General features: G+C 37.9%; 1 protein-coding gene across 14 annotated transcripts in view; it reads right to left on the bottom strand.

Moving 5' to 3' along the window:
- Positions 1–388: 388 nt before the first annotated feature.
- SNAP91 (synaptosome associated protein 91) overlaps positions 389–18824 on the bottom strand; it is a 158907-nt gene continuing 140471 nt past the window's right edge. For 8 of the 14 annotated variants that reach the window (XM_033235536.1, XM_033235541.1, XM_033235535.1 and 5 more), the window contains 4 exons: positions 8678–8761; positions 7915–8019; positions 3959–4061; positions 395–1792 (listed from right to left, as the gene is read on the bottom strand). In XM_033235536.1, the coding sequence (XP_033091427.1) occupies positions 3969–4061; positions 7915–8019; positions 8678–8761 (282 nt within the window). In that variant the 3' untranslated portion in view covers positions 395–1792; positions 3959–3968. Of the gene's footprint in view, positions 1793–3958; positions 4062–7914; positions 8020–8677; positions 8762–18824 lie in introns of all 14 variants that reach the window. The other 6 variants (XM_033235534.1, XM_033235532.1, XM_033235531.1 and 3 more) reach the window with 2 other exon arrangements.

The following is an 18824-nucleotide window of genomic DNA, read 5'->3' as shown; positions in this document are numbered from 1 at the left end:
AATCTAGGTATTATGTGAGAGTATACATGTGTGCCAGTGTGTCAGTACACTATAACCTACCTAAAGTCATATTATTCTTCAACTTTCATGGCTAATTCTCATAAAAATGATTACAAGACTTTAATTGCACATTTTAAAAGAAAGTTCACCCTAAAAATACATATACATCTTGAAATATGGAATTTCAACTCATTTGGCAGCAGCTATGGAGACTCAAGTTTAATGAGAACTTGTTAAAATTCTTTTTCCTTGTTTTCAATTTTTTGTAAAATAATCAAAACTCTATTGGCATGAACAGCATTTTAAAATCTTCAATATTATGTCTGCTGTGTGTGTCATTTGAAACAGACCTTTTTCCCAAAACATAATCAAAGAGAGAAGGGTTATGTTTGCATTTCTTTGTTCAAGGTGTTTATTGCATCTCAGAGGGCATACATGCACTGGGTTTTTAAACTGAAATACAAAGAAAGCCATTTTGAAATTGGTTTTAGGTAATTTTTCCCCATTACAGTGTATGTTATCCCCACAGTAAATTCAGATACAACCACTTTTAAATGGTACCATACATCTATTAAATAATTTGAAAAATAGGCAAACACCTTTCCAACCCAATATGCTTTTATGAAGAGCTGCCAAGCCACTAGCAACACTGATCAACAGTGACCTCATTTGTGCATCAAAATCTTAAGCCAAGCCATCAGCACAGACAGTATGACGACAAACTAAAACTTAAAGAATACAGTATGTACAGTAAAAGACACAATTCTCTGAATTAGTTTAAATCCTAATCACAATGTTACAACAAAACCTACTTTGAGCTCAATTGAAGGATGGAAGAACACTAGTCTACAAAACACACAAAGAAATACTAAATTAACAGATGTACCAAAAACCCACAGTAAAGTAAAAATATCTGCAGTAATATCTTTAAATTACAGATATACCTTGGGGTGCCTTCAGAATAACTTGAATAGTACCTCTCTAACTGCATTTTCATGAACATGATACAAACAGAACCTTTACTTTTCAGTGCATTTAATCAAGAATGAATAAATAGGTAAATTTAGATGTAAAACCTGTCAAATATAATTAAAATATATATATTTTAATATAGCAGTGATAAATAGGGGATTCTTCCCATATGATTTTTCATTCTTGATAAGGTAGCTTCAAAGAGAAGTATTTATTATGGACGTTAACCTTTATATTTTTTAAAATAAAATTTCTTAACATATACAGTACCACAAAAATAAACATTTCTCACAACAGTTGAAGTTCCTGTGATTGGAAAAATGTACTCCACACTGAAAAAAGTTTTGTATATTTATGAGTGTTTTCCTTATTAGCTGATATTATCGCACTACGCTTGTAACAGATACAGAAGAAAAGATAATTTATGGGAAGAGTTTAGGGTTTGTTCAAAAGTTATATGTACATTGAAACCTTCAAAAACACAGACATATCTTTCCAAATAGCTCACCACACAACAGCTGCATCATCTGTCCTCAGGCGAAGTCCAGAAAAGCACTAAAGGCATCAGTAACATCCATTCATTGTTTACATCGTACAATACACAAATAATCCAAATACACTACAATTTCGAGAGTAGGGATAACAGCTAAGGTAGTACACATTCCTAATGTTCACTTTCACGGCTGTGCTACACATTTTGGAAGAGAAGTTATGAGTAAGCATTGGGTTTGGTACTGGTGGCTCCCTTTGAAACTGAGCATCAATCTTATTTGAAGTCTCCAAATTCATTTAGTTTCCTATTCAGTCACAAAAATTGCAGCTGTAAAGAAAATAAGAATTAGAATTAGAAAAAAAGAGTATTACATAGTCCTCAAACATTTTACCTCCCTTGCAATTTTACTTCACAGTTTCTGCACACAACTTTTACATAAAAAGGTCTCTGCATGGACAAATTCACATTTACATACGTTTCACGGCTTTTGAAAACAAGCTTAAAATTTTTAAAATTTAGCCAGAAATTAAAAAAAAAATTTCGAGGTATAATTTCATTTTAATAATTATATCAACAAAAATTTGAAATTTAGACATGTATTAGAAATTTTAGTAGCAGGGCATTTGGTATAGCATTCAGTATCTAAGAGCAGATAACCTTTAAAAAGGTCAGCCAAAGAAAAAGGGGGCATGGCCATGACCTTACATTATTTTTTCATGTATTCAGTTACGGTGTTCAATGAGTCACTTACTAAACAGCTGAACCAGTGACAGAATAGAAGAGAACGGAGAGATCCCTGGTGACTCAATGTCTTTTCTCAGCCACTTCCCACTCATCTCCTTGGCTAATTCATGCATCATTCATTTCTGCTGGAAACATTTGTAGGGTCTTAAGGCTTAGCCGCATAGATAACTCTTCATAAAATAGTCATTTTCTCTGTGTGTCTGTCTTTGTCTGGCTCTGGCTCTGTCTCTCTTTCTCTGTTTCTGTCTCTCTCTGTCTCTCTCTCTCAGGTAAGGACTGTCTCAAGCATATCTGTTTCCTGTACTTATCAAAGTTCCAGGCATATGATTAGAGCAACATTTACCAAGTAAGAGGTGAATACAGGCTGCTCTATGCAGTTTTCTTGGTCACTCCTGAAAGTTATTAAGTGTTCATTGTCTCACTTATGTCTACATTAGCCAATCCAAAGTGTAATAGAAAAGTTGGGCATAAGGAGAGTTTACTTGACTGAGATGTCAATACCTTAAAATAATACATCATTAATCTTGTATATTAAAAAAAATCAAGAATCCACAAAAATCTTAGTAGGCATTAGGGAAGGTTTTTAAGAAATATATGTAGCACAGCAGTTGCATACTGAAAACAACACTGGACAGAAGTCCAAAAACACTGAGTTCTTCCTTGTGGGACACTGGGCAAATTCCTTAATGCCCAAGGATCAGTTCTTTTGGCTGTGAAATGGAGACAAAAAATTTCTGGCTAGTTTATCTCACATGATTGATCTCCTACTAGGAAGTGGATGTGAAAAGTACCATGTAAATTATGTTCGTCCATTCAGCAAGGATTTGTTGAGAACGTACCCACTGTGTTAGGTGCTGGGGTCAATAGTGAACATTTTTCCTTCAATAGTTTCCTTCCATAACTTCAGCATGACTCATTTCATAAATTATATGAAATTTGTGAAATTTAAAACTTGAACATTAGAAATTTAAAATTCTGCTTGAATGCAGAATTTTTTTTTTTTTTTTTGAGACAGAGTCTCGCTCTATCGCCCAGGCTGGAGTGTAGTGGCCGGATCTCAGCTCACTGCAAGCTCCACCTCCGGGGTTTACACCATTCTCCTGCCTCAGCCTCCCGAGTAGCTGGGACTACAGGCGCCCACCACCTCGCCCGGCTAGTTTTTTGTATTTTTTAGTAGAGACGGGGTTTCACGGTGTTAGCCAGGATGAGTCTCTATCTCCTGACCTCGTGATCCACCCGTCTCGGCCTCCCAAAGTGCTGGGATTACGGGCTTGAGCCACCGTGCCCGGCCTTGAATGCAGAAATGTTAAGAGTAATAATCTAAGTTTTATGGGGCAAAAGAAGGATAAACAAAATAAAAATACAATTATGCAGTCAAATATATTCTTAGATGATTTCTAAATGCAATAGTATAAATGTTGACTTTCTATAAATTCCAGTCATCATGTAATAAAGTGGCAATTTTCTAATTTACCAAGTAGCTTGGGCAGCTTTTTGCTTTATTAAAGCTAATCGTGCTTTCCAGGATAAGGACAATTTGGAGGTTACTTTTCCTCCCAGTTACATAAATTAAGATTTTAAAAAATTCTTAAAGATAGCTTTTAATATGTTTAATAAATTATTTTAATAAATTATTACTATTACATACAGCTAATCAATGCGCAGAAATAATGAATACCTCTTGAAATAGCTAAGCATTGTATACAGCTCATTATTACAAGCCTACAGGAAAAGCTCAATATTAGATACCTTAAATTGTTTACAAGAAATCCTTGATGTTAAGATCCGCTAATGGGTCCTTTGCTGGAGGTTTCTTGGGACTCTGAGTGGCAGGTGTAGGGCTTGGAGAAAGCTAATGGGAAAAAGCCAGCCCCAAAGAGCAGGAATAGAAAGGAGAGAGAGAGAGAGAGAGAGAGAGAGAGAGAGAGAGAGAGAGAGAGAGAGAGAGAGAGACAGACAGAGAGAGAGAGAGAGAGAGAGAGAGAGAGAGAGAGAGAGAGAGAGAGAGAAGCATTAGGCAGAACACATATCAAAGAAAACAAACATGCAGAAGATTAGATGGTTAAAGGCTTATAAAATCTACTTGATCTACATAGTCACAGAGTTGTGTTTAATTCTGGGCTGGTAAAATATACTTCAACTGATATTTGGCTTTCTTGAACTTCTCTGACATCAGATTTAGCCAAAGTAAAATTTGGGGACTCCAGTAGAACAATATGGATATGACTTAGGGAAGATGTGAAAAACTAGTAACATAAAGATATTATGAACAAACAGTAAAACAAACAAACAACTGTTTTCTCTATACAAAAGCATTTTTACTTTGAGTCATTAGTACCTCTAAACTAATAAAGCAATTTAAATGGCTTTTCTTATAGTGAGAGTGAATTTGAAGGAAAAATAGGAAACAGTTTGCAGAAAGCTATTTAAGAAATTACTTACACTTATTAGCTAAATATACTAGAATTTCATATACACTATTTTAAGTGAAAATCAGTCATGTTTGAAGGGACTGTTTGTTTCACATGACCAAATAGTTTCCTAGTAGTGAGTGCCACTAAATCCTAATTCAATCTATTCAGCTCTCAGAGAAGGCTAAAACTTATTATTAAATACAATAGGAAAGAATCATATTGGACTTGCAGCAAAAGTAACAAATTATTAACTTGCCTTGTTTCTGTTTAACCAGAATCTAAATTATTTTTTCATTGTGTCACAGATACAACTTCTGGGAGCTGACTTTTACAGGATACAAGGTCTTGAAAAATCTCATGTAGCCTATAGAGTAATAGTTGACATCTAGACTTTGAGTCTAATTAATCTCCTATGCTTATAGTAACATGCTGGGACTGTGGGGCAGTGATGTATATTTTTATTAGTTCAGCGAACAGAGTTGCAGAAGTGTGGATTTTGAGATTTGGTCCTATGTCCAGAAACTACTGACTAATTATATTATCTATTTGTCAAATTTCCATGTTTAAAACTGGGACATGGGCTGGGTGTGATGACTCACATCTGTAAAATTCCAGCACCTTGGGAGGCTGAGGCAGGAGGATCACTTGAGGCCAGGAGTTTGAGACCAGCCTGGGCAACAAGGCGAGGCCTCATCTCTACAAAAAGTAAAAACAAAAATTAGCTGGGTGCAGTGGCTTGTACCTGTGGTCCCAGCTACTCAAGAGGCTGAGGTGAGAGGATCCCTGGAGCCTGGGAGTTCAAGGCTGCAGTGAGCTATGATTGCACCACTGCACTTCAGCCTGGGCAACAGAGTGAGACCCTATCTCAAACAAACAAACAAACAAACAAACAAATAACAAAAAACCTTGGATCTGCTTCATAGAAATATAAAAAAGAAAAATGTAAGACTTGAAGTTCCTTAGATCAACTCAAAGATTGGTCCATTATTGATAATTATGTGAGATGATGATATCATGATACCAACCAATGAAAGAATGCTGGGATAGTCCTGGCATCAGTAATAAAAAAAACTACTTTGTTTTCTGAAGCTACCAACTCAACATTTATTTTATTATCTAGTATAATTATGCTTCTCCTCTGATATAGGAAATATAATCTAAAAATTACATAAATATGATGTATCATTACCTGGCTTATTAGAATTCAATTACTGATTAAAACAATGTATTTCCATGATACTATCTATCTTTTATTTTCATTCTTCTAATTAAGTAAATAAATTGTTGCTAACATTGGTATTACACAAGAAAAACAACTGCCTTAAGTAATAAAATTATATTCATTTATTTCTGAAGCTTTCAGTATATCAAACCCAATAAGGTTAAAAGAAATCTCAGTAACATTGCTCCAAGTTCATAATAACAGAAATATTTCTTTTTTTCAAAAAGATGATAGTGATGGATCTATTCAAACATCAAGGAAACATTTATGATAAATGAGATCCCTCAGAATTTAAGTATATCTAAGTTACACTTAATCTCAACCATTATACCCAAAACCTTCCTCACTGGCCCCAAAAACAACACTACACAGGGTTCATTAGTCTTCAGGTAGACTAGAAAATTTCTCCTGAAGCCAGTTATGGCCAGTAATGGCCATGAAGGCTAGGGCTTCTCACATTCTAAATTTCTGTCTTTCAACATCCACCATTCTTTCTCTTGGTCCCTGTTGCTTTTGAGGGGCAAAGAGAAGAAGCTGAAAGGAAATCTTGGGAACAGGTCCATGGATTTAGAGATGCATCAAGGAAGCAAAAGGGATTAAGGTATACTCAGAAAGTTCACAGCAGGTATTCCACAGATAAGACAGTATAAATACTGATTTGATAAGTTAAAAATATTATAGGACTGAAAGCATTTACTCATATCATTAAAATATATTTGAGCTATTTGGTCTAGTTTATAAAGCATGCTGCTACCAAAGTAGTAATTTGGTGTCCTGACTCCATCCAAGTCAATTTCTCATGAGGAAAACTTCTTTGGTTTGACATCACCTCAGCCAGACAATTTAAAAGAGGAATCAGGAAAGCATGATTCATCACTAAGACTAGCACCTCTAGCAGCAAAACAGTTCAACAAAGTGTAATATATTTTGGTATTTTTGAAGAGGAAGTAGCACAGTGTGTAGTAAGGAATTTAGCTTTACCTAAACTGAGGTTTTTCCTTTTCCCAGAAAGGTAACCTCTAAATCCTTCTAATTTCCCAAATGGTAGACGTGTCTTTGTTATTCAAGGTGGGCTCCAGGAACACCTGACAGTTTATGCTAACAAGGTGACTCAGAGTGGAGGCAGAAAGCCCAACCATGTGATTTTAGGGCTGGGTCTTTGGGCCACATGAAACCAGTCTGATCTTCAGGGAGGAACAGGGTTCATTGAAGATTGAGTTCCACAAAATGGGTAACAATTCAACCAACCAATCCTACATAATGAAGCATCAATAAATGCTGGACGCTGAAGCTCAGGTGAGCTTGCGATACTGCATGTGTACTGTCACACAATGATGCCCAGAGGAGAACCCACCTCTGAGGACAAAGAAGCTTCATGTTTAGAACTTTCCCAGATGATGTTTATGCATCTTTTCCTATAACTGGATCTAATTTGTATCCTTTTACTACAATAAAATTCTTATAAGTTTAGTGCTTTCCTGAGTTCTGTGAATCATTCTAGGAAACTGCTCAACCTGAGGGTTGCCATGGAAAAACCTCAAATTTGTAGCCAGCTAGTCTGAAGTGGGGGTGGCCCTGAGGACTCACAAATGTGTGCTTTTTTTCTGGAGTGAGGAAATTCTAAAAGGGACTATTCTCACAGACTATGCAGTTTGGCAAACTTATTGCAGTTAGTGTCACGAGTCTTGGGCGGACATGGCAATCTAGAGGACTGTGCTGCCAACCTTTCTGGTTAACAGTGGGAACACATGCTATAACTGCAGACCAGAAACACCTACTTCTCTGGGACAAATGCCTTGGATGCCCTGAATATCTGGATGTTCTCAGGAACCAATTTGAATTAAGTAGGAAGAGAATGGAGGGATCTCTAGACAGTAAGTTATTTCCATCATTTTTTCCCCCAAATCTCACACTTTTGCAGATCTGTCTTCCATGCTCCCTTTACTTCTGAAGCAACAGGAATGAGGATTACATTAGGTAAAAACACTTTTTAAACAGTTTGCTACACCAATGTTTTATACTTCTTAGTTAATGTCACTGGCTGGTTTGTGGACATTGAACAAACTGACCTGCGTGCCAGGTACAGCAGTAGCTCCAAAGGGCGGCCTCATCATAGGCTGTGCAAACATGACCGGCTGCTGAGGCATCATGGGCATGCCTGTCCCAGCAGGAGGCTGAGGAGGAAGAATGGAGAGTGGTTCAGAGCATGAGTGGAACCCATTAGGGCACTATCCTGACATTTATTGCTTTTATGTACTTCTGACAATATTTGAGGAATGCAGGACTATGAGGAAGTATAATTTGTAATTTTAACTAGGGATAATGTGAGGCTGTACTGTGAGGGAGAGAGTCGCTAAGGTGGGTGGGTAGCATAAGCCTGGTTGGCCACATGGTATCCTCATCCTAACCAAACTTTATTGTTGTTTATTCATCTTCTCTAAGCATAATTCTTGGAGAGATAAAAATTTGTTTCTTTATGAAAGATGGTCCTAAAATTGGCTGGTAAAATTGGTGAATAAACAGTCCTAGTATAATAATTAAGGGTTGATTTTGATGATGGGCTAACACTATGTTTTGTAAATATTCTAGTAAAAATGATATAACAATGTACTATAGAAATTAATTTGATGATAGAACATATTTTATGACTGATTTTATCACTTCATGTGTAGACTACTTAAGGTTTAAAGCAGATGACAACTTTTTAAGTTTTACTTACTTAAAACTTGTGTTTTGGGAAGAATTATATTCTGTAGGAATATTTACTAATTTGGGATTTGGCAAATAATTTAGAAATGTCGATTACAATTTTTAGCATAGGTCATCACTCACCATTCCAAATCCTGCTCCAGGTTGTCCAACCGATGGGGCCCCGGCAACAGGAGGAACTGAACTGGTTGGAGGTACAGCTCCTTGCTACACAGACAGACAGACAGACAGACAGACACATACAAATAACATAAAAACACACAAAACAAACAAAAAGAACAATACAATTTGGTTATTGTTTATTTATTTTAAAGATGGGGTATCACTCCATTGCCTAGGCTGGAGTACAATGGCATGATCACAGCTCACTGCAGCCTTGAACTCCTGGGCTCAAGCAATTCTCCCACCTCAGCCTCCTGAATAGCTGGGACTACAGGCACATGCCGCCATGGCTGACCAAGTTTTAAAAATTTTTTGTAGAGATGGGTCATGCTATACTGCCTAGGCTGGTCTCAAGCTCCTGGCCTCAAGCAATCCTCCTGTCTTGGCCTCCCAAAATGCTGGGATTACAGGCATGAGCCACTGTACCCAGCCGAGCATAATTTGGTTTTAAAATGACAGAATTTTAAAATGAATGCATGTCAAATATGTATGAGTGGATATGTAAAGAAAATCTCAAATTTCAGTTTTAAATTTAAAAAGGAAAATGGTTTTAGCACCACACCAGTGATAGAAACAAGATTACTGACTTGATGTTCTCTGTTACAGCGTCATTTGGACTTGCTGGCTTGCAGTTTGCTCACAACATTGGACTTCCTCTCTATCTTTTTAGATCCATCCTTACTGGAAATGAGTCAAACTTCCCTAAGCTTGTCTTTTCCTATCATTATATCCTCTAATGGTATTGGGTTAGACATTTGAGAATTGTTCTAATCTTTCTATATGGCTCCAATTTATATTAAGCAAGGTTTACAGGTGGATGTGGTGGCTCATGCCTGTAATCCCAGCATATTAGGAAGCCGAGGCAGGAGAATCACTTGAGGCCAGGAGTTTAGGATCAGCAACACAGCAGTATGCGCAATGTAGCAAGAACCCATCTTAACAAAAAAAATTTTTTTAAGTTAGCTGGGCCTAATTTTTGGTGGTGTGTGCCTGCAGTCTTAGCTACTCGGGAGGCTGAGGTGGGAGGATAGCTTTAGCCCAGAGCTTGAGAATGCAGTGAGTTGTGATAGCACCACTGTACTTCAGCCTGTGTGACAAAGTGAGACTCTGTCTCTAAAAATACATCAATAACAACAAAAAACTTCCATCAAAGAAAAATCCAGAACTAGATATCTTCATTGGTGAATTTACCAAATATATAAAGAATTAATATCAATTCTTCTCAAGCTTTTCAAAATAAAGGTAACACTTTTTAACCATTCTTTGATGCCAGTATTACCCTGACACCAAAGCTAGACAAAGATATCACAAACAAAAGAAAACTACAGTGCAATATTCCTTATGAAAGTTGATGAAAAAATTCTCAACAAAATGCTAGCACACTGGATCCAGAAGCATATTAAAAGATTATACACCATGACCAGGTTTTACCCAGGAATGCAAGGTTGGTTTAATATATGAAAATTAACACATGCAATACACCATATTAATAGAATAAAAGAGAAAATTACATGATTATAGTTAACTCCTATAATTTATGTTACCTCAGTATCTATTTAGGATACACCTTTAATTTTCTCATATCAGAAGCAGGGCTTAGTCACTCTTGACACAGTTTCTAGTTCTCTGCCTCCTCCCAGTTCCTTAAGGTGGTCATCTAGATATCTGCTTCATACCAACACCTTCCCTATGGGATAGCTAGATACAATCTACTTGATTTACCCCACTGTCCCCCACACTCTGCAGAGCTAACTGTGCAGATACGCCACAACAACTAACTCTCAGTCACAGGGTCTTTCCATGGAACTTGTGCCTGCTTGCTGTAAACCTACCAATTAAATTAGTTACTCTTGACACAGTTTCTAGTTCTCTGCCTCCTCCCAGTTCCTTAAGGTGGTCATCTAGATATCTGCTTCATACCAACACCTTCCCTATGGGATAGCTAGATACAACCTACTTGATTTACCCCACTGTCCCCCACACTCTGCAGAGCTAACTGCAGATACGCCACAACAACTAACTCTCAGTTACAGCGTCTTTCCATGGAACTTGTGCCTGCTTGCTGTAAACCTACCAATTAAATTCCTGTGGAAAATCTGCTTGGGTGATATACTAGACCCCAATAAAGGCCTTGGACCACAGATCCCTCACTCTCACTCTCTTTTGCTCCTACCCACTGGTTGAACACATGTGTCCTCGATGGCTCCCCACTTCTCTTTGGCATGTTGTCCTCTTCTCCCTGGAATCTGTAAGTTTTATTACTTACAGATTCTGTAATTTCATGTGTTTTATTGTATGCCTCCTCTGTGTCTCACTTGACTGACACCTAACTTCTTTGCAGGTCAAGTTCTCTTAGAGAGTGGCTATCTTGGTAGAAATAAAAAACACAGTTTAGACAAGAGCCACAAGAGTATTTGCCAGTATAAACAAGCTTCCTGTGAGAGAGACATCTTAGACATGAGGCTTCCACCACAATAAAGAAGTATCCCATGAAAGGCACATTGTAAACAGCAACCCGCTTTTGAGGCCTGTCAGGGCAGGGTTAGAGTTTGCAGCCACTTTCCTAAGAGAGACCTCAAAAACGAATAAGGGAAAATCACAACAATGATCATATCAATAGATGTAGAAAAGCATTTGACGAAGTCCAACAGCTTTTCATGACAAAAAGTACTCAACAAACTAGAAATAGCAGGGAAATTCCTCAACCTGATAAAGGGTATCTACAAAAAGCCCACAGCTAACATCATACTTAGAGACTGAAAAAAAATGACTGAAAGCTTTCTACCTAAGAACAAGACAAGGAGGTTCTGAAAGTTCTAAGTCAGGGCAGTTAGCAGGGAAAAGCAAGAAATGGCATCCAGGTGGGAAAGAAAGAATGAAACTATCTTTATTCATTGATGACATAATCTTTTTTATATATAGAAATCCTTAAAGAATCCATATACAACAAAACTGTCAAAGCTAATAAACATGTTCTTCAAAGTTGCAGGATATAAGACCAATATACAAAACTCAGTGCAGTGTTCCTGTGGAACTAGCAATGAACAATTGAAAAATGTAATTATGAAAACAGTTCTACTTATAATAGCATCAACAATAAAATATTAAAAAATAAATTTAACAGAAGTATGAGTCTTGAACACTGCAACCATAGAACATTGTTGAAAGAAATTAAAGAAGAACTAAATAAATGGGAAGACACCCTTTGTTCATGGGTTGGAAGACTTAATATTAAGATGGCAATAATCTGCAAATTGCTACACAGATTCAATGAAATCTCTATCAAAATTTCAACCACTTTTTTTTGGAGAAATGGATAATCTGAACCTAAAATTTATACAAAAATGCAAGAGAACCAGCATAGCCAAAACAGTTTTGAAAAAGAACAAATTTGGGGGAATCACACTTCCTGGTTTCAAAACTTAAAACAAAGGTACATTAATCAAAACAGTGTGGTACTCGCATAAGGACAGACATATAGATCAACATAAGCAAATAAAGAGTCTGGAAATAAACTCACACATCTATGGATAATTTTTTTTCTCTTTCTTAAATTATCCAGCCCAATATGTCAGATGGTCAATTAATTTTTGACAAGGTTATCAAAATCAATTAATCAAGAAAGAACAGTCTCTTCCTTTTTTTCTTTTTCTTTTTTTTAGACAGGATCTCGCTCTGTCACCAAGGCTGGAGTACAGTGGCATGATCATAGCTCACTGCGGCCTCTAGTTCCCTGGCTCAAGTGATTCTCTACTTCCCTGGATCAAGCAATCCTCTTAATTCAGCCTCCTGAGTAGGTGGAACCACAGATGCATGCCACCACACCCGGCTAATTTTATTTTATTTTTTGTAGAGATAGGGTCTCATTATGTTGCCCAGGCTAGTCTCAGACTCCTGAGCTCAAGTAATCCATACACCTTAGCTTTCAAAAGTACTGGGATTACAGGTATGAGCTATTGTACCCAGTCAGAATAGTCCTTTAAACAAATAATTCTAAGACAACTGAACTTCCACATGCAAAACAATAAATTTGGACCCCTATCATATAAAAAAAAAGAGCTCAAAAGAGGTCAAAGATTTAATGTAAGAGGTGAAACTATAAAACTCCTGGAAAGAAACATAGGTAAAAAATTTCAAGACCTATGATTAAGGCAATAGTTTTTAGAAATATGACATTGAAAGCACAAGTAATAAAAGCAAAAAATAGATAAATTGGAGTTTATCAAAATTAAGAACTTTTGTGCATCAAAGGACACTATCAAGAAAACGAAGAGCTAACTCACAGAATGAGATAAAAATACTGGCAAATCATTTATCTGATAAGCATCTAGTATCCCGAATATGAAAGATCTCTTTCAACTCCATAATAAAAAGACAACCCAATTATAAAATGGGCTAAGGATGTTGTAGGGTAGCAGAATGTGCCACCCCAAAATATGACACTTTGGCATAATAATTACTTTGAGCTGAAGGCAACTGAAAAGAAGCAGATACAAGAAAAGCTCTCTTCCTTCTCACTATTTGGAACATAAATTTACAGAGAGATTTCTCCTCCCCTCTCTATCAGGGACAAATGTTTATCACCAGAGACAACTTGAGACCTGAATCAGCCTGAAAAGGGCATCAGAACAAAATGCCTAACAAACTTGACTAGCCTTGAACTGCCATTATTTTCTCATATATTTGCCACCTTAGAGAGTCAAAGTCCTTTTCCTTTGTCTTGTGACTTCTCTAAAAATTTATTGTTCCTTTGCTAAGATGCCACCTAAGCCCATGTTCTAATCAAGCCTCTGAGATACTCATCCTGAGCACTCCCATGAGTAAGCATGATGCATGTGCTAATAACTTCTGTTTGTTTTATTCTTTTTAATTTGTCTTTGGTCAGTCCAGTGTTCACAGCCCCAGCCAGAGTGTCTAGGCACGCAGTAGGAGAAAAGAATTCTTCCTCCTCTACAATATAAATAGACATTTCTCTAAAGAAGATATACAAATGATCAATACATACATGAAAAGATGTTAAACATTGTTAGTCATCAGGGAAATGCATATCAATGTCATAATGAAATACCACTTCATGCTCATTAGAATGATATAATAAATAATGAAATGAAAGATAACAAGTGTTGGGAGGATAAAGAGAACTTGAAACCCTATGTATTTCTGGTGGCAATGTAAAATAACGTAGCTGCTATGGAAAAGCTTGGCAGTTCCTCAAAAGTTAAACATCGACTTACAGATGACCCAGCGTTCTATTCCAAATAGAATTGAGGATATATGTTCATATGAAAACTCATATATGATAATAAAAATCTATTATGTGTAACAGAAACAACATAAGTGTTCATCAACTGATGAATGGATAAACAAAATGTGATATATCCATAAAATGAAATATATTCAGCCATAAAAATGGAGTACTGATACATGCTTCAATATGGATAAACCTAGAAAATGTTGTGCTAATTAGTAAAAGAAGCCAGGCACAAAAAGCTATAAGGGTAAGGGGAAATTGAAAGAGACTGCATTTCTTTTTGGGGTGATGGAAATATTCTGAAATTAGATAATAGTGATGGTTTCGCAATGCTGTAAATATACTAAGAATCATTGAACTGTATACTTTAAGTTGTTAAAATAGTGAATTTAAATCTTACGTGAATTTTATCTCAATAAAAAATTTTTCAAAAGAAAGAAAATACCTATAAAATTATATTTCACATTAATGCTTTACCCATCATTTCAATAGGGTAGGTGGTAGGCTATTTACTAGACCTGAATTGCATCCTGAGGACTTCAGGCTATAAAAGAGAAAAGGGCTTTATTAGCTATCAAAGCAAAATGAACCTGCAGAAATTCCTGATCAAATAAATGGTCAAACACTTTGAAGAAATTGTATGAGTTAGTCATTTTGCTAAAATGGTAGATTAACTCTTAGATTCAGTGGTGATAAGATTTTAATTGGGATGCCACTTGACTGGTGCAGCTCTAGCACCTTGAGTTCTCATGTAAGCAAAATGAAGCCCAACATAAATAATAAAATGAAACTGGAGACTTTACCAATCATAAATTGCCAACTAACAGATTCTAACTAGAGACTTTATCAAGTAGAGATGAACAACTAACCTCTAATTAGGGTCTTTCTATTCTGATCAACCAAATATATTTTGTTGTACTTCTCTATCAGCCAATAGAAGTTCATGGTCCACACTGCTATGCTGGAGCTCTCTGAACCTCTTCTGTTTCCGACTGATACCTGATTCATGGATCATTTTTCACTTAAATAAACTCTGTTAAACTTGCATAATCATAGCTCACTGTAGGCTCAAACTCTTGGGCTCAAGCAATCCTCCTGTCTCAGCCTCTCATGTAGCTTTTCCCACAGGCATGTGCCACTACATCCAGCTAACTTTTTAATTTTTCTAGAGATGGGACCTCACTATGCTGCCCAGGCTGGTCTCAAATTCCTGGCCTAAAGTGATCCTCCCGCCTCAGTTGCTGGGAGTATATGGGTAAGTCATTGCACCCAGCTCAACTCTGTTAAATTTGTCTAAAGCTTTTCTTTTAACAGTGATCTTCTTGCAAAATGCACATATTTCTGAATTGCAAGTATCTTCCCACTTCTTCGATAAAAAGTTACTAGGTCTGCTGTGCACTATAAAACAGGAATAAGTAACCCAGGAAGCACAGGGCTCCTGATGGCAATGATGACAGAGCCCTGCCAGCAGACATAGTTCAAATTCAAGTCCTGCTAAGGTTTTTAGATCTAACTTGGGTTCTGTGATCTGAAAAATGTTATAGCTACACCTCTAAGAAGCAATTAAGGGAAATTTGGAATAAGTGGGGAAAAGTAATCTTAGTTCTTATCTATCAATAAAAACTTTAAAAAGGCAGCAAACAGTTCCCCCTTCCCAAATCTGCATCCTTCATCTCCTTCTCAATAGCAAAGACCTGTAGATTACAAGGAAAATTGGGAAACATTGCTTTGCTGCTTCTGAAGCACTTGTTTCTGGTGTCTCTAGCTTCTTTTCCTTGAGTATTCCTAGAAAGAGACTATAAAGGAATAGAAGGATGGAAGAGATCAACCGGGGAGGCAGGATATAAGGGCATGTCAGAGAAAGCTAGATTAGTTCCCTCAGAATAATTTCTTAAGTAAAAGCAAAGCCACAGCTTTGTTAGGAAAGAACAGCTTTGTAAAAAAGAAATGGAGTAAATGCCAGTGAATTTATAAAAGAATATAGATAAAACTAAGAATTAATAAAGATAAAATATGCATGAGAGCTTTTATATTGTGGTGTAAAATGGTAAGTAAAATAAAGGAAATAAAACTTTATGTAACTCTTTATTGTAACAAATAGTTTCTGTTGTTCTAATTTCTCTTTCCATAGCTGCTGTGGATACTTTATGCTAAAACTTTCCATATTTAACTTTCTGGGGTTTAATTACCAATAATTAAAAATTTTCTGCTTCATAAACAAAAATAAGGAGTTTTGGGGTTAAAAAAATGAGACATTAATCTCAGTCTCTGTGAAAGTGCCTACCAATCAGTCGGCAGCTTTGTTATCCTAAAGATGTCAAACAGTTGTTAATTAAGTACTTGATGAATTCTTAACTTTGCACAGTTAAGTCTTGATCTCAGGGTGGGTAATGGCCAAGGGAGTTGTTCAACTTAATATTACTTTTAAAGTGCTTTTCCCTTGTTCCCTTCTGGGTTAGTGACCTCATTATTTAGCAAACTGCCTCACATAGAAACCTGGGTGATATGGTTTGGCTGTCTTCCTATCCAAGTCTCATCTTGAATTCCCACATGTTGTGGGAGAGATGCAACGGGAGGTAACTGAATCATGGGGGCTGGTCTCTCCTGTGCTGTTCTTGTGGTAGTGAATAAGTCTAATGAGATCTGATGGTTTTACAAGGGGGAGTTTCCCTAAACAAGCTCTCTCTTTGCTGGCTGCCATCCATGTAAGATGTGACTTGCTCCTCCTCGTCTTGCACCATGATTGTGAGATCTCCCCAGCCATGTTGAACTGTAAGTTCATGAAACCTCTTTCTTTTGTAAATTGCCCACTCTCAGGTATGTCTTGATCAACAGTGTAAAAACAAACTAATACAGTAAATTGCTACCAGTAGAGTGGAGCGCTGCAGAAAAGATACCTGAAAATGAGGAATCAACTTTGGAACTGGGTAACAGGCTGAGGTTGGAACAGTTTGGAGGTCTCAGAAGACGATGGGAAAATGTGGGCTGCGGTGGTCTCAGGTAGAGATGAGGAACTTCTTGAGAATTAGAGCGAAGGTGACTCTTGTTATGTTTTAGCAAAGAGATTAGTGGCATTTTGCCCCTGCCCCAGAGATCTGTGGAACTTTGAACTTGAGAAAGATGATTTAAGGTATCTGGTGGAAGAAATTTCTAAGCAGCTAAACATTCAAGAGGTGACATGGGTGCTGTTAAAGCCAATCAGTTTTAAAACAGAAACAGAGCATAAAAGTTTGGAAAATTTGCAGCCTGACAACGTGATAGAAAAGAAAATCCCATTTTCTGAGGAGAAATTCAAGCTGGCTGCATAAATTTGCATAAGTAACGAGGAGCTGAATGTTAATCACCAACACAATGGGGAAAATGTCTCCAGGACACGTCAGAGATCTTTGTAGCAGCCCCTCTCATTGCAGACCCAGAGGTTTATTGGGGGAAAAAGTGGTTTCATGAGCCAGGTCCAGGGTCCCTCTGCTGTGTGCAGTCTAGGGACCCGGTGCCCAGTGTTCCAGCTGCTCCAGTTGTGACTCAAAGGGGCCAAAGTACAGCTCGGTCTGTTGCTTCAGAGGGTGGAAGTCCCAAACTTTGGCAGCTTCCATGTGGTGCTGAGCCACAGAAGCCAAGAATTGAGGTTTGGGAACCTCCACATAGATTTCAGAGATGTATAGAAACACCTGGATGCCCAGGCAGAAGTTTGCTGCAGGGGCAGGGCTCTCATGGAGAACCTTTGCTAGGGCAGTGCAGGGCAGTGCAGAAGGGAAATGTGGGGTGGGGGCCCCGATGCAGAGTCCCTACTGGGGCACCACTAAGTGGAGCTATGAGAGGAAGGCCACTGTCCTCCAGACCCCAGAATGGTAGATCCACTGACAGCTTGCACCATGGGCCTGGAAGTCACAGACACTCAACACCAGCCTGTGAAAGCAGTCAGGAGGGGGACTATAACCCTGCAAAGCTAACGGGGTGGAGCTGCTCAAGGACCACTGGAGCCCACCTCTTTTTTTTTCTTTTTTTTGTGGAGATGGAGTCTCACTCTGTCACAGGGCTGGAGTGCAGTGGCGTGATCTTGGCTCACTGCAACCTCTGCCTCCCGGGTTCAAGCAATTCTCCTGCCTCAGCCTCCCAAGCAGCTGGGACTATAGGCACGTGCGACCATGACCAGTTAATTTTCGTATTTTTAGTAGAGATGGGGTTTCACCATCTGGCCAGGATGGTCTTGATCTCTTGACCTTGTGATCTGCCTGCCTCGGCCTCTCAAAGTGTTGGGATTACAGGCATGAGCCACTGTGCCCGGCTCGGAAGCCCACCTCTTGTATCATGTGTGACCTGGATATGAGACATGGTGTCAAAGGAGATCATTTTGGAGCTTTAAAATTTGACTATCCCACTGGATTTCAGACTTGCATGGGGCTTGTAGCCCCTCTGTTTTGTCCAATTTCTCCCATTTGGAATAGCTGTATTTACCCAAAGCCTGTACACCCATTGAATCTAGGAAGTAACTAACTTTCTTTTGATTTTACAGGCTCATAGGTGAAAAAGACTTGCCTTGTCTCAGATGAGACTCTGGACTGTGGACTTCTGAGTTAATGCTGAAATGAGTTAAGACTTTGGGGGACTGTTGGAAAGGCATGATTGGTTTTGAAATGCGAAGATGAGATTTGGGAGGGTCCAGGGGCGGAATGAAATGATTTGGTTTTGTTCTCACCCAAATTTTATCTTGAATTCCCACATGTTGTGGGAGAGATGCAATGGGAGGTAACTGAATCATGGGGGCAGGTCTCTCCTGTGCTGTTCTTGTGATAGTGAATAAGTCTCACAAGATCTGATGGTTTTATAAGGGGGAGTTTCCCTGCACAAGCTCTTCCT

This window comes from Trachypithecus francoisi, unplaced genomic scaffold (genome assembly GCF_009764315.1).
Source record: "Trachypithecus francoisi isolate TF-2019V2 unplaced genomic scaffold, Tfra_2.0 Lachesis_group15, whole genome shotgun sequence".
Classification (NCBI taxonomy): domain Eukaryota; kingdom Metazoa; phylum Chordata; class Mammalia; order Primates; family Cercopithecidae; genus Trachypithecus; species Trachypithecus francoisi.
The sequence above is the reverse complement of the archived record's forward strand: the minus strand, read 5'-3'. Positions and strand labels throughout refer to the sequence as shown.